The sequence below is a fragment of the Nicotiana sylvestris genome, chromosome 3, assembly GCF_000393655.2.
Source record: "Nicotiana sylvestris chromosome 3, ASM39365v2, whole genome shotgun sequence".
Taxonomy (NCBI): Eukaryota; Viridiplantae; Streptophyta; class Magnoliopsida; order Solanales; family Solanaceae; genus Nicotiana; species Nicotiana sylvestris.
Window position 1 is genome coordinate 183,021,180 of NC_091059.1, and position 15,005 is coordinate 183,036,184.

Genomic DNA, 15,005 nt, shown 5'->3' on the forward strand with positions numbered 1-15,005 from the left:
ATATATATATATATATATGAGAGAGAGAGAGAGAGCATGAGGGAGAGAGAACAAGGATGAGAAATAATTGATTTCTAATATAAAGAGATACTCATTTAATTCCTAAAGTGTATATAATTGGTAAATTTATATATAGAAGGTAATTAAATTGAAATTTGAGTAGGGAAGGTAATAAAATTTCCAATAGTATATAGGTACGCAAAAATTCCTTTGAAATTCCCTAATATTGGGGTTCGAAACTTTAACAAGTAAAACCCCAACGTAAGCTTCACTTGAGCCACACAAACTCCATTACAATATGTTGTAATTTTACTTGTCTAAATTTGAAGCTTCAGCCCACTATATTGGAGTTTCATGAACAAATTATGGGGTTTGATCAAATAAATATTTAAATTTCAATAGTCGTTCTTAGAGTTTCACTCTTAAAAGTTTCGAATTCCAGTATACAATACTGAGATTTCACATAAAAAATTTAAACTATAATCCAGGAATTTAGAAAATGTTCAAAGTCTAACAGTTGTTTCTGGAGGTTTTTCGTATTTTAGCAGGGGTATTTTTGTTCAAATATTTTTCGTATTAGAAGAGTGACTAATAGCCTGTTTGGCCAAAAACACTTTTAGCCAAAAATTAAGGTGTTTGACCAAGCTTTTGGAAGGAAAAAAAGTGCTTTTAAGGAGAAGCAGAAGCAGTTTTGGAGAAGCAGAAAAAAGTAGCTTCTGTCCTAAAACACTTTTTTGAGAAGCACTTTTGAGAAAAATACACTTAGAAGCAGTTTTTTAAAGCTTGGCCAAATACTCATTGCTGCTCAGAAGTGTTTTTCAAACTAATTAGCCAAACACAAACAACTTCTCACCAAAAGTACTTTTGAGAAAAACACTTTTGAAAAAAAACACTTCTCAAAATAAGCTGATTTTTGAGGCTTGGCCAAACGGGCTATAAATACTACTTTACTAGTAACTTTTGAAATATCGGTTAAACTCTAATACTTGAGGTTAAAAGTGGCTATTTTTGAAGTAAAACAAACATACTTGACTTTTTGACTTTCTGCATTTGCTTCAAACAATTGACGGCTGCACGAGGAAGATTTGTAGCGGCCGGGAATTGTAGGCAACGAACGGCAAACCTTATCTCATGGCCGTTGCAACGACTCACTTTACTATTCTTTGGCAGCCGCAACTGTTGTTTGCTCCTTCTAGGTCTCGCTTTCAGCCCGACGCTTGCAGTATATGTACTCGAAAAACATTCTCTTTCCCTTCTGGTATAAACCGGAGCAATCATCATCATTTTGAGCACACTACCAATTCCAAGTATGGGATTCTGAATTGTGTATGCTGCTCTACCGATTCAACTTCACGCCGTGGTTTCGGTGGTCCGAATGACGGCAACACTAACAAGGTCTTGCTTATCATCTTTCGTTTCTATCTTCTGCAATGCATTGACATTTCATCTCTCTTTTCAGACCCAATTGATGTCACCCTTTTGATTTTGTAACCATAATTTGAATCTAGTGCTGAACTGTTATCCCTGAATTTGGATCTAATGCTAAACGGTTGCTGCTACTTAAATTTAGGGAAAGAATTCTGCAACTGCCAGAAGGCAGGCCAAGGGCATAGTACGTCCGCAAAGGTGCTCTTCTCTTTCTTCCTCTGTGGAACTTTTTGTTATATATTGTTTACATTTAATTAATAATTTTTTAAAAAAATTCAATCCTTTCATAACTTTGTAGCCACCAATAGCGACTATTGTCTATTTAAATACAATTTGGTCCTTTCGAAAGTATTCTAACTTTTGCAGTAAATATTTCTTCTTTTACAACTTTCCTCCAAAACTCTCCTCCTTGTCTAAAGTTCTACACGTGAATCAAGTTGGTATTTCTTGCTTTCCTGAGAAGAATTTCTCCACCATTTGCGTAGTGCAGAAATTCAAATGATTGTCATATCTTTTTTTTTTCCGGATAAAGCTATTTGCATTAATCCCATCGCAATCTTGCGAAGGAGAGGGAGCTAATATCGCTTTTAGGAAAGCATTTTTAACGTGTTCTTATTCTTCATCTGTGGTGTTCTTAGTTCATATTTTCCAATGGTTCTGTCACGACTCTAATCCCGAACCCGGTCGTGATGACGCCTCTCATGAAAGCAAGGCCAGTCAATTAAACTCAATTCACTTTTTAAACAGTTAAATAATATAAAAGCAATCTAGAACATGATATAACAATACTAAGTAGCGAATAATGACAATAAAGTGCGGAAGTACAACCCAACACAGCCCTAACCCGGGTGTCACAAGTCACGAGCATCTATGAGCCATCATACAAGTCTGCTAAAGTCGTGAACTACTACAAATGTTTGAAAAGGAACAAAAGTGCTAGAGGAGTAGAGACACGAGGCTGCGGACGTCAACAACTACCTCGTAATCTCCGAAAGACCCGCCTGAAACTGGAGGAAATCAGCACTCTGGAGCGGAACCAGCAACGCCTGAATCTGCACACATGGGTGCAGGGAGTAAAGTGAGTACTCCAACTCAGTGAGTAACAAATGTAAATAACGACTGAAAGTAAGAACACACGTAAGGCACAAGGCATTCTATAATGAAGCAGTAAAATCACTTAAAAATAGTAAAACCAGTAAAATCAAGTAAAATCCTCTTTCAACCAGTAAACAGGTAATTGACAGATAATTAAAATAAAGTAAATAAATAAAAGTTCGCCCATCGGGCACAGTATCAGCAAAATCCGCCCCTCGGGCAACATCTCGGAACAGTACCAGCCCCTCGGGCTCAATCTCAGAACAATACCGGCCCCTCGGGCTCAATCTCACATCACAATGGGTACCCGCGCTCACTGGGGGTGTACAGACTCCTGGAGGGGCCCCTTACGGCCCAAGCGTAATAACAAGCCATCTCGTGACATCAAATCTAGGCCCTCGGCCTCATATAAATCAAGCCACCTCGTGACGTATATATATCTCAGGCCCTAAATCAGTATCAGTGTTTCCTCACAATAGAGGCCCTCGGCCTTACTCAGTCAAAAATCATCACAAGCCTCTCGGGCAATAGTAAAACGGTGTTTCTCAGTCCAAACATCATTTAAAATATCATTTAAGTCATAAAACTGAGTAAACATGGCTGAGTATGAAAACAGTGAGAAATAACATGACTGAGCTCAAGCAATAAGTCAAAACAGTGAGGAAAATCAATTAGCCTCGAGTGGTTGGCTCTAGGCCCAAATATGGCATTCAGCCCAAATAATGATGATAGCAAATAGTTTTCAATCAAATACGCGGTAAAATCATCAATCGGGACGGACCGAGTCACAATCCCCAATAGTGCACGGCCTCACGCTCGCCATCAAGCGTGTGTCTCACCTCAATATAGCACTACGATGTGCAATCCGGGGTTTCAAACCCTCAGAACATCATTTACAATCATTACTCACCTCGAACCGGCTAAATCTCTAGCTCGCGACGCCTTTGCCCCTCGAATCGGCCTCCACGCGCGTCGAATCTATCCAAAATTAGAATGAGGACGTCAAAATATGCTAAGGGAACAAAGCCCAAGCGAAAACAATCAATAAAGGGCACAAATCCCGAAATTAGCAAAACCCGAGCCCCTGACCCACTTCTCGAAACTCAAAAATTTTCACATACGAGTTCATACATATCAAAAGTTCTTAAATCCGACCCCAAATGGTCCTCCAAATCCCTAATCAAAAGTCCAATTTCTCAAGCCCTAGTTCTTCAATTTTAAGCTTAGCTTTCATGATTTTCTAGGTGAAATTCACATAATAATCGAGTTTTTAGTCCAAGAATCTTACCTCCCAACGATTCCCCTTGAATCCCTCTTCAATTTCCTTCAAAAATCTCCAAAAACGAGCAGCTATGGGTGAAATAAGCCCCAAAATCGCGAACAAGATGACTTAAAAACATTCTGCCCAAGCCTATATTTCCTTCTTCGCGAACGCGGTCAAACCCACGCGTTCTCGAAGCACAAACTCGCGTTGACCAACTTTTCTTCTATGCGAACGCGTAATGACCATCGCGAACGCGATGCTTCGTCCACCTTAACCTCCGCGAACGCGCTCACTCATACGCGAACGCAATGAACACTGGACCTCGAACCCATCTGACCCAATTTCCTCTACGCGATCGCGAAGACCTTCTCGCGAACGCGATGCACCACTTGCCAGCCCTCCGCGAACGCGAAGCCCTTCTCGCGAACGCGAAGGCTTAATTCTTGCCTTCCTCAACTGCCTCTTCGCGAACGTGAGGCTCCACTCGCAAACGCGAAGGGTAAAATCCCTGCAACAGCTGAACAACATTTTCTGCAATCTTTTCCAACTTCAAATGATCCGATTGACCACCCGGAACTCACCCGAGGCCTCTGGGACCTCAACCAAAGGCACCAACATATCCTAAAACCTTATTCAAACTTGTTCCAATCATCAAAACACCTCAAACAACATCAAATCACCCAAAACACATCGGATTCAAGCCTAAATTTCTAAAATCTTCCGAAACACGCTTTTGATCAAAAACCCAACCAAACCACGTCCGAATGATCTGAAATTTTGCACACACATCCCAAATGACATAACGAAGCTACTGCAACTCTCGGAATTCCATTCCGACCCCTATATCAAAATCTCGCCTATCAACTGGAAATCGCCAAAATTTCAACTTCGCCAATTCAAGCTTAAATCTACTACGGACCTCTAAAATTCATTCCGATCGCGCTCCTAAGCTACAAATCACCTCCCGAAGCTAAGCGAACCATCGTAACTCACATCCGAGCCCTCTAACACATAAGTCAACATCTAGTTGACTTTTCCAACTTAAGCTCACTCTAAAGAGACTAAGTGTCTCAAACCTTACCAAAATCATTTCGGATTCGATCCGACCAACCCGATACCACAAAACACGGATAACAAAGCATAAAGAAGTAGAAATAGGGAAAACGGAGCGGTAACTCATGATACGACTGGCCGGGTCGTCACATCCTCCCCAACTTAAACAAACGTTCGTCCTCGAACGAGTCAAGAAACATACCTGAAGCCTTAAACTGGTGAGGATATCTGCTCCGCATCTCCCGCTCGGTCTCCCAAGTAGCCTCCTCCACGGGCCGACCTCTCCACTGCACTTTCACTGAAGCTATATCCTTTAACCTCAACTTTCGAACCTGACGACCCAAAATAGCTACTGGATCCACATCATAGGTCAAATCATCATCCAACTGAACTGTGCTGAAATCCAAAACATGAGACGTATCCCCAATATACTTCCGGAGCATAGAAACATGAAATACCGGATGCACACTCGACAAGCTGGTGGCAAAGCAAGCTCATAAGCCACCGCGAACTCAATTTCCCTTTCTTCCCAAATCTCATAACACCCTTCATGGGTGAAACCTTCAGTAGAACCTTCTCGCCCACCATGTAAGACACATCTCGAACCTTTCTGTCAGCATAACTCTTTTGCCTCGATTGCCCTATACGAAGCCTCTCTTGAATCACTTTCACCTTCTCCAAAGCATCCTGCACCAAATCTGTCCCCAATAGCCTAGCCTCACCGGGCTCGAACCAACCAACTGGAGATCTATACCGCCTCCCATACGAAGCCTCATATGAAGCCATCTGAATACTTGACTGGTAGCTGTTGTTATAAGCAAACTCAGCAAGCGGTAGAAACTGATCTCATGATCCTCCGAAATCAATAACACAAGCACGCAACATGTCCTCCAATATCTGAATAGTGCGCTCGGATTGCCCGTCCGTCTGAGGGTGAAAAGCTGTGCTCAACTCAACCTGAGTACCCAACTCTCGCTGCACAGACCTCCAAAACTTCGATGTAAACTGAGTGCCTCTATCTGAAATGATGGAAACTGGGGCACCATGCAAACGAACAATCTCCCGGATATAGATCTCTGTCAACCGCTCTGAAGAATAGGTAGTACACACAGGAATGAAGTGCGCGAACTTGGTCAGCCGATCCACAATCACCCAAATAGCATCGAACTTTCTCAAAGTCCGTGGAAGTCCAACAACAAAGTCCATAGGGATCCTCTCCCACTTCCACTCAAGAATATCCATCTGCTGTAGCAAGCCACCCGGTCTCTGATGCTCATATTTCACCTGCTGACAATTGAGACACCGAGCTACAAATCCCACAATATCTTTCTTCATTCTTCTCCACCAGTAGTGTTGCCTCAAATCCTGATACATCTTCGCGGCACCCGGATGAATGGAATACCGCGAGCTATGAGCCCCCTCCAGAATCAACTCCCGAAGCCCGTCCACATTGGGCACACAAATTCGGCCCTGCATCCTCAACACTCTATCATCACCAGTGGTCACATCTATGGCATCATCATGCTGGACTCTGTCCCTATGGACAAGCAAATACGGATCATCATACTGGCGCTCTCTGATGCGATCATATAAGGAAGACCGAGATACCACACAAGCCAATACCCGATTGGGCTCCGAAATATCTAACCTCACGAACCGATTGGCCAAGGCCTGAACATCAACCGCAAGAGGTCTCTCCCCAACTGGAATATATGCCAAACTCCCCATACTCACTGTCTTTCGGCTCAAAGCATCGGCCACCACATTGGCCTTTCCCGGATGGTACAATATAGTGATATCATAATCCTTAAGCAACTCCAACCATCTCCGCTGCCTCAAATTAAGATCATTTTGCTTGAACAAATGCTGAAGACTGCGATGATCAGTGAACACCTCACAAGATACGGCATACAAGTAATGCCTCCAAATCTTCAACACGTGAACTATGGCAGCTAACTCCAAATCGTGAACGGGGTAGTTCTCATGGGGCTTCAACTGACGAGAAGCATAAGCAATAACTCTACCATCCTGCATCAATACACAACCAATCCCAACTCTCGAAACATCACAATACACGGTATATGAACCTGAAGCTGATGGTAAAACCAACACTGGAGTTGTGGTCAAAGCTGTCTTGAGCTTCTGAAAGCTCTCCTCACATTCGTCCGACCATACAAATGAAATACCCTTCTGAGTCAACTTGGTAAAGGGCGATGCGATAGATCAGAATCCCTGAACAAACCGTCGATAATAGCCTGCCAAACCAAGAAAGCTGCGAATCTCTGTGGCTGAGGACGGTCTGGGCCAACTCTGAACCGCCTATATCTTCTTCGAATCAACCTGAATACCCTCGTTGGACACCACGTGCCCCAAGAAAGCCACTGAACTGAGCCAAAACTTACACTGGGAGAACTTTGCATACAGCTTCTCCTCCCTCAATCTCTGCAACACAACTCTCAATTGTTCATCAAATGCATGAACGTTGCTGGGGCATTGGTCAGCCCAAAAGACATCACCAAGAATTCATAATGACCATATCAGGTCCTGAAAGCCGTCTTAAGAATATCTGAATCCCTGATCTTCAACTGGTGATAACCTGAACGAAGATCAATCTTGGAGAACACCCTCGCTCCCTGAAGCTGGTCAAATAAATCATCAATACGAGGGAAAGGATATTTATTCTTAATTGTTACCTTGTTCAATTGTCTATAATCAATGCACATTCTCATGGTTCCATCCTTCTTCTTCACAAACAGAACCGGCGCACCCTAAGGTGACACACTAGGCCGAATGAACCTTTTATCAAGGAGTTCCTGAAGCTGTTCTTTCAATTCCTTCAACTTCGCTGGTGCCATACGATACGGCGGAATACTGAGTGCCCGACACCAGGTCAATACCAAAATCAATATCCCTGTCCGGTGACATGCCCGGCAGGTCTGCAGGAAACACATCGGGAAAATCCCTCACAATTGGAACAGAATCAATACTGGGAGCGTCAGCTCCGACATCCTTCACAAACGCTAGATATGAAAGGCAACCCTTCCCAACCATACGCTGGGCCTTCAAGAAAGAGACCACTCTACTAGGAACATAATCAGTCACACCTCGCCACTCGATCCGTGGCACACCCGGCATAGCCAATGTGACTGTCTTAGCATGACAGTCCAGAATAGCACGACACGGAGATAACCAATCCATGCCCAAAATGACATCAAAATCCACCATGCTCAATAGCAATAGATCCACTCGGGTCTCCAGACGCCCAATAATTACCACACACGACCGGTACACACGGTCTACAAGTCTACAACAACAGTATCGCCTACTGGGGTAGATACATGAACAGGCAAAGCAAGAAACTCACGGGACGTACCCAAATAATGAGCAAAGTATGATGACACATAAGAAAAGGTGGAACCGGGATCAAATAATACAGAAGCATCTCTGTGGCAGACTGAAACAATACCTGTAATGACAGCGTCTGAAGCAGTAGCATTGGGTCTGCCTAGGAGTGCATAGAAACGGGCCTAACCGCCCCCTGATCGACCTCCCCCTCTGGAACGGCCTCTAGCTGACTGACCCCCACCCCTAGCTAGCTGAGCGGGTGGTGGTGAAGAAACTGGCACTGAAGCCGATGACTGACCCCTATGCTGGGACGAACTAGCAACATGATGAGGACACTACCTTCACATGTGACCCATCTCACCACACTCAAAACAACTACTAGGTGCTGGAGAAGGGGACTGAAGGGAACCCCTCGCACCGGAGTGACTAGCAGATGCACTCGACATAGAAGAGCCTTGAACTGATGGAGCACGGGTCGAACTCTGAGCTGGAAGGGCGCTAAGTGATGACTGGCCCTGTTGAGATCCATGATAACCATGACCCAAAGATGCCCCACGATAACCTGGGCGAGCGGACTGAGCAGGACTGAATGAACGACCTTTGCTGTGCTGAAATTGGCCCCTCGAAGGAGCGCCACTATAGCTGCCAGATCCTCGAGGCCTCTTGGCCTCCCTCTCCTCTCGCTCCTGACAACGAATCGTCTCAATCTCACGGGCGATATCCACAACCTCCTCGAAGGTAGCACCAGTCACCCTTTCCCTGGTCATAAGAATACGGAGATGATAAGTAAGACCATCAACAAACCTCCTGATCCTCTCTCGATCTGTCGGAACCAACCAGATGGCATGACGAGCCAACTCAGAAAACTTCAACTCATACTGTGACACAGTCATATCCCTTGTCGCAACCACTCAAACTGCCTACGCAGCTCCTCTCTGCGGGGCTGCGGCACATACTTCTCCAGGAAGAGAATGGAGAACTGCTGCCATGTAAGGGGCGCTGCACCAACAGGCCTACGCCTCTCATACGCCTCCCACCAAGTGAAGGCAGCCCCAGAAAACTAAAAGGTAGTAAATGTCACACCACTAGTCTCAAGAATCCCTGCTGTACGAAGCATCCGTTGGCACTTATCCAAGAACCCCTGGGTATCCTCGCCCTCTGCACCGCTGAATGTCGGAGGCTGGAGTCTACCAAACCTCTCAAGTCGACACTGCTCATCATCCGACATAACTGGTACCACAAACTCCTGAGCTGGTGCATCCGGCTGGGCTGGAGGTGCCACCGGCGTCTGAAGTCCCTGCACAACCTGTTCAGGTGTGCGAGCGGCAGAAGTCTGATTGCCTCCCCCGGCCTGTGAAATAGCTGCGGCTGTAGTGGCTGAAACCACCTGAGCCAGGCCAGTGCAAACTGATAAGATCTGTGCCAAGGCCTCCTGAAGACCCGGAATCACGATGCGCACAGCTGGTGCCTAAGCTGGTGCTGTTGGAGCATCCATAGCTGGAGCCTGATCCTGAGCTGGGGCAGCTGATGGATACACAGTTGCTGCCCTCGTTACTCTGCCTCTACCACGACCGCATCCACGGCCTCTGGTGGCCACAACAGGTGGCACTGGTGCTCGTTCACCCTGTCTGGTAGCGCGTGTCCTCACCATCTGTGAGAGAATAGAATAACAGAAGTTCAGTACTCGGATCAACAAGTTCGCACGACAAGAATTTCAAGAATATGAAGCTTTTTCCTAAAGGTTCTGCAGTCTCTCGAGGATAAATACAGACGTCTCCATACCGATCCGCGAGACTCTACTAAACCTGCTCATGACTCGTGACACCTATGTAACCTAGGCTCTGGTACCAACTTGTCACGACCCTAACCCGAACCCAGTCGTGATGACGCCTCTCGTGAAGACAAGGCCAGCCAATTAAACCCAATTCACTTTTTAAACAGTTAAATAACGTAAAAGCAATCTAGAACATGATATAGCAATACTAAGTAGCGAATAATGCCAATAAAGTGCGGAAGTACAACCCAACACAACCCTAACCAGGGTGTCACAAGTCACGAGCATCTATGAGCCATAATACAAGTCTGCTAAAGTCATGAACTACTACAAATGTTTGAAAAGGAACAAAAGTGCTAGAGGAGTAGAGACACGGAGTCGCGGACGTCAACAACTACCTCGTAATCTCCGAATGGTCCGCCTGGAACTGGAGGAAATCAGCACTCCGGAGCGGAACCAACAACGCCTGAATCTGCACACATGGGTGCAGGGAGTAAAGTGAGTACGCCAACTCAGTGAGTAACAAATGTAAATAACGACTGAAAGTAAATTCATACGTAAGGCACAAGACATTCTATAATGAAGCAGTAAAATCACTTAAAAACAGTAAAATCAAGTAAAATCCTCTTTCAACCAGTAAACAGGTAATTGACAGATAATTAAGATAAAGTAAACAAATAGAAGTTCGCCCCTCGGGCACAGTATCAGCAAAATCTGCCCCTCGGGCAACATCCCATAATAGTACCAGCTCCTCGTGCTCAATCTCACATCACAATGGGTACCTGCGCTCACTGGGGTGTAAAGACTCCTAGAGGGGCCCCTTACGGCCCAAGCGCAATAACAAGTCATCTCGTAGCATCAAATCTAGGCCCTCGGCCTCATATCAATCAAGCCACCTCGTGGCGTATATATATCTCAGGCCCTCGGCCTTAAATCAGTATCAGTGTTTCCTCACAATATAGGCCCTCGGCCTTACTCAGTCAAAAATCATCAGAAGCCTCTCGGGCAATAGTAAAACGGTGTTTCTCAGTCCAAACATCATTTAAAATATCATTTAAATCTTAAAACTGAGTAAACATGGCTGAGTATGAAAACAGTGGGAAATAACATGACTTAGCTCAAGTAATAAGTCAAAACAGTGAGGAAAATCAATAAATAGCCCCGAAGGGTTCAAAGAGTTGGCTCTAGGCCCAAATATGGCATTCAACCCAATTAATGATGATAGCAAATAGTTTTCAATCAAATACGCGGTAAAATCATCAATCGGGAAGTACCGAGTCACAATCGCCAAGTGCATGACCTCACGCTCGCCATCAAGCGTGTGTCTCACCTCAATATAGCACTACGATGTGCAATCCGGGGTTTCAAACCCTCAGAACATCATTTTAGGCTTTGCCCCTCGAATCGACCTCCACGCGTCGAATCTATCCAAAATCAAAATGAGGACGTCAAAATATGCCAAGGGAACAAAGCCCAAGCGAAAACAATCAATAAAGGGCACAAATCCCGAAATTAGCAAAACCCGAGCCCCGGGCCCACTTCTCAAAACTCAGAAATTTTCACATCATTAGATTCCTTATCTCCCCACGAGTTCATACATATCAAAAGTTCTCAAATCCGACCCCAAATGGTCCTCCAAATCCCCAATCAAAAGTCCAATTTCTCAAGCCCTAGTTCTTCAATTTTAGGCTTAGCTTTCATGATTTTCTAGGTGGAATTCACATAATAATCGAGTTTTTAGTCCAAGAATCTTACCTCCCAACGATTTCCCTTGAATCCCTCTTCAATTTCCTTCAAAAATCTCCAAAAACGAGCAACTATGGGTGAAATAAGCCCCAAAATCGCGAAGAAGACGACTTAAAAACATCCTGCCCAGACCTATATTTCCTTCTTCGCGAACGCGGTCAAACCCACGCGTTCGCGAAGCACAAACTCGCGTTGACCAACTTTTCCTCTATGCGAACGCGTAATGACCATCGCGAACGCGATGCTTCGTCCACTTTAACCTTCGCGAGCGCGCGCACTCATACGCGAACGCGATGAACACTGGACCTCGAACCCATCTGACCCAATTTCCTCTACGCGATCGCGAAGACCTTCTCGCGAACGCGATGCACCACTTGCCAGCCCTCCGCGAACGCGAAGGCTTAATTCTTGCCTTCCTCAACTGCCTCTTCGCGAATGCGAAGGGTAAAATCCCTGCAATAGCTGAAAAGTATTTTCTGCAATCTTTTCCAACTTCAAATGATCCGATTGACCATCCGGAACTCACCTGAGGCCCTCGGGACCTCAACCAAAGGCACCAACATATCCTAAAACCTTATTCAAACTTGTTCCAATCATCAAAACACCTCAAACAACATCAAATCACTCAAAACACATCGGATTCAAGCCTAAATTTCTAAAATCTTCCGAAATACGCTTTTGATCAAAAATCGAACCAAACCACGTCCGAATGACCTGAAATTTTGCACACACATCCCAAATGACATAACGAAGCTACTGCAACTCTCGGAATTCCATTCCGACCCCTATATCAAAATATCACCTGTCAACCGGAAATCGCCAAAATATCAACTTCGCCAATTCAAGCCTAAATCTACTACGGACCTCCAAAATTCATTCCGATCGCTCTCCTAAGCCACAAATCACCTCCCGAAGCTAACCGAACCATCGGAACTCACATCCGAGCCCTCTAAAACATACATCAACTTCCGGTTGACTTTTCCGACTTAAAATCACTCTAAAGAAACTAAGTGTCTCAAACCTTACCAAAATCATTCCGGATTCGATCCGACCAACCCGATACTACAAAAAACGGATAACGAAGCATAAAGAAGCAGAAATAGGGAAAACGGAGCGGTAACTCATGAGACGACTGGCCGGGTCGTCACAGGTTCTCGGGGCAACTTGTAAGTGGTATGCAAAATATGCTGATTCACTGCAAATGGTTTAACAGTTGTATCTTGCTGAATTATTTCGTTTTTAGCGACTCTTGCAATATTAAGCTGATGAATGATCAAGAAATATGGCAATAGTTGGTGTTTCTTTATATAACAACAAAAATCAAGCTAAAAAAATATGTATGAAATGGTTCTAAGGAGTGCATTCCTCCAATTTGTTAAAAGACAAATGGGATGGGTTTCGTGTCCGTGGAAATCCACTTTGCAGGGTTTTCCTTCGTATATCGTTCTTGATTCTTGAAAAGTTGGTAATGGGACGTTGACTCAATTTGGGATAAGACTTTATTGCTTTTGCTCTCCACAAACGATATCATCATTGTGACACTGGGAGATAATTCTCTTTCTTGGAACTTCCACTTTTTCCGCTATTTGAATGATAGATTATCAAATAATCTCACAACTCTATTAGCTTCTCTTATCAGTAACATCATTCTTTCCAGATTTCAGATACTCAGAGATGGATAGATTCCTCTACGTTTTTCACTCGTAAATCCTTTTCTCCTAGCTCACTTATATGCAACCACTCACGAGCTTTCCTTTGGTATCTTTTTCCTTGAAAGTGAAGTTCCGTCTAAAATTAAGTAACTTGGGAGACCTTACAACACCAACCTGTTACAACAGAGAAAACCTTTTAAATCTATATTTTCAGATTCATGCATCATATGCAAGAAGAACAGTGAGGTCCAAAGTCAATTATTTCTGCTTTGCACTTTTGCCAGAGGACTAAATTCAGTTGAGATGTATGATGACTCGTCTTTCTTACTAAGCGAGTTTTTAATGGTCAAACATTGGAACTTTTGTCCAAAAGTTTGGTGAAATTTTCTGAAATGAGCTTCACTTACTGACTACTGTTGTATGATGTATTTGGATGGAGAGTAACACGAGGACATTGAAAGATTTGTTTCTCGGTTCAATATGTGTGATAATCTTCTCTGCATGTAAAGCACTAGGTCTTTTTCATGATGTTGCTTTATCTGCAACGAGGTTGGAGGGCGATGTTTCTTCGGATATAGTAAGTCCTTTGGTTTAGGAGTCTACTCTTCTTCCATATATGGGTTCCTCTTTAATAAAATTTCCTTGCATGTCAAATAATGGAAAAAATGGTAAAAGGAAAGGGATTTGACATGCACCTGATCATTACTTATCAAAACAACTAGAACAACAACTATGCTTGTCTTAAACAAGTTGCAGTCAGTTATAGGTATCTACCATTTCTCCATTTAAATTCATCTCGGGCCAACTTTATACAAAATAATAAATAATAAAAAGTGCTAAGAGTTCTCTAGATCTTCTACTTGCATAAAAATCTATGACAGCAGTGTTATCAAAGGCGCGCTTAAGCTTTGAAGCGAGGCTCAAAACATGTTGAGCGCTTCACCTCGCTTAGGGGGCGCTTCAGAATTATTATCAAGGCTCTAAGGCAAACTTTTCCTTGTCAACGAGCGTAATCCTAAAGAGGCGACGCTAGACAATTGATATTTCTCTTTATAAATTTTCTTCAATTTCTTTGTCCATATATTTGGTATTCATGCTTATAGATATTAGTCTTGGACTATACATGCATATTTGTAGTTTTTCTCCATTTGTGCCTTTCTTCATTAAACCCACGTTGTATTTTCGCTTTGCACTTAAAGCCCCAACAGACCTTAGAGCTTTTTTGCACTTTTCGCCTTTGATAACACTGTATGACAGGGCTAAAAGAAGCCCCCCGCCCCACCCCTCCCCCCAAGAAAGCATATGACCTAAAGTAAACATAATAACATGTTTAAAACATATATGCAACTAATTAGTGTTGCCTACACACACACACATTGTGCCCTATCTGCCACCAAGTCGCATTGCTTCCAAGAAATTATAGGTCATTTGAGACAAATTCTTTCCATGTAATTTTAGGTCTACCTCGTCCCTGTTTAACACCTCTACTCATTATGGTTTCACACCTTTGGATATTCTGAAACTAATATATGGAAAAAAGCACCACACTGGATATGGCACCTATAGTGTTGTAATGCAAAGAGAATAGACTTCCATGGATGCAAAAGTTTGAGTAATCTGACATGATATTGTGAGTGTATCAGTGTGG

At 43.7% G+C, this 15,005-nt stretch overlaps 1 protein-coding gene across 7 annotated transcripts in view; it reads left to right on the plus strand.

The window, feature by feature from the left end:
* Nucleotides 1-223: 223 nt before the first annotated feature.
* The window catches only part of LOC104230228 (protein SLOW GREEN 1, chloroplastic), a 36,559-nt gene continuing 21,777 nt past the window's right edge, over nt 224-15,005 (plus strand). For 3 of the 7 annotated variants that reach the window (XR_711829.2, XR_711830.2, XM_009782971.2), the window contains exons 1-2: nt 230-1,395; nt 1,571-1,626. Coding sequence is in view for 3 of the 7 variants with exons in the window: in XM_009782971.2 (XP_009781273.1) it covers nt 1,132-1,395; nt 1,571-1,626 (320 nt within the window). In the remaining 4 variants the exon portion in view is untranslated. Of the gene's footprint in view, nt 1,396-1,570; nt 1,627-15,005 lie in introns of all 7 variants that reach the window. The other 4 variants (XR_711831.2, XR_711832.2, XM_009782972.2 and 1 more) reach the window with 3 other exon arrangements.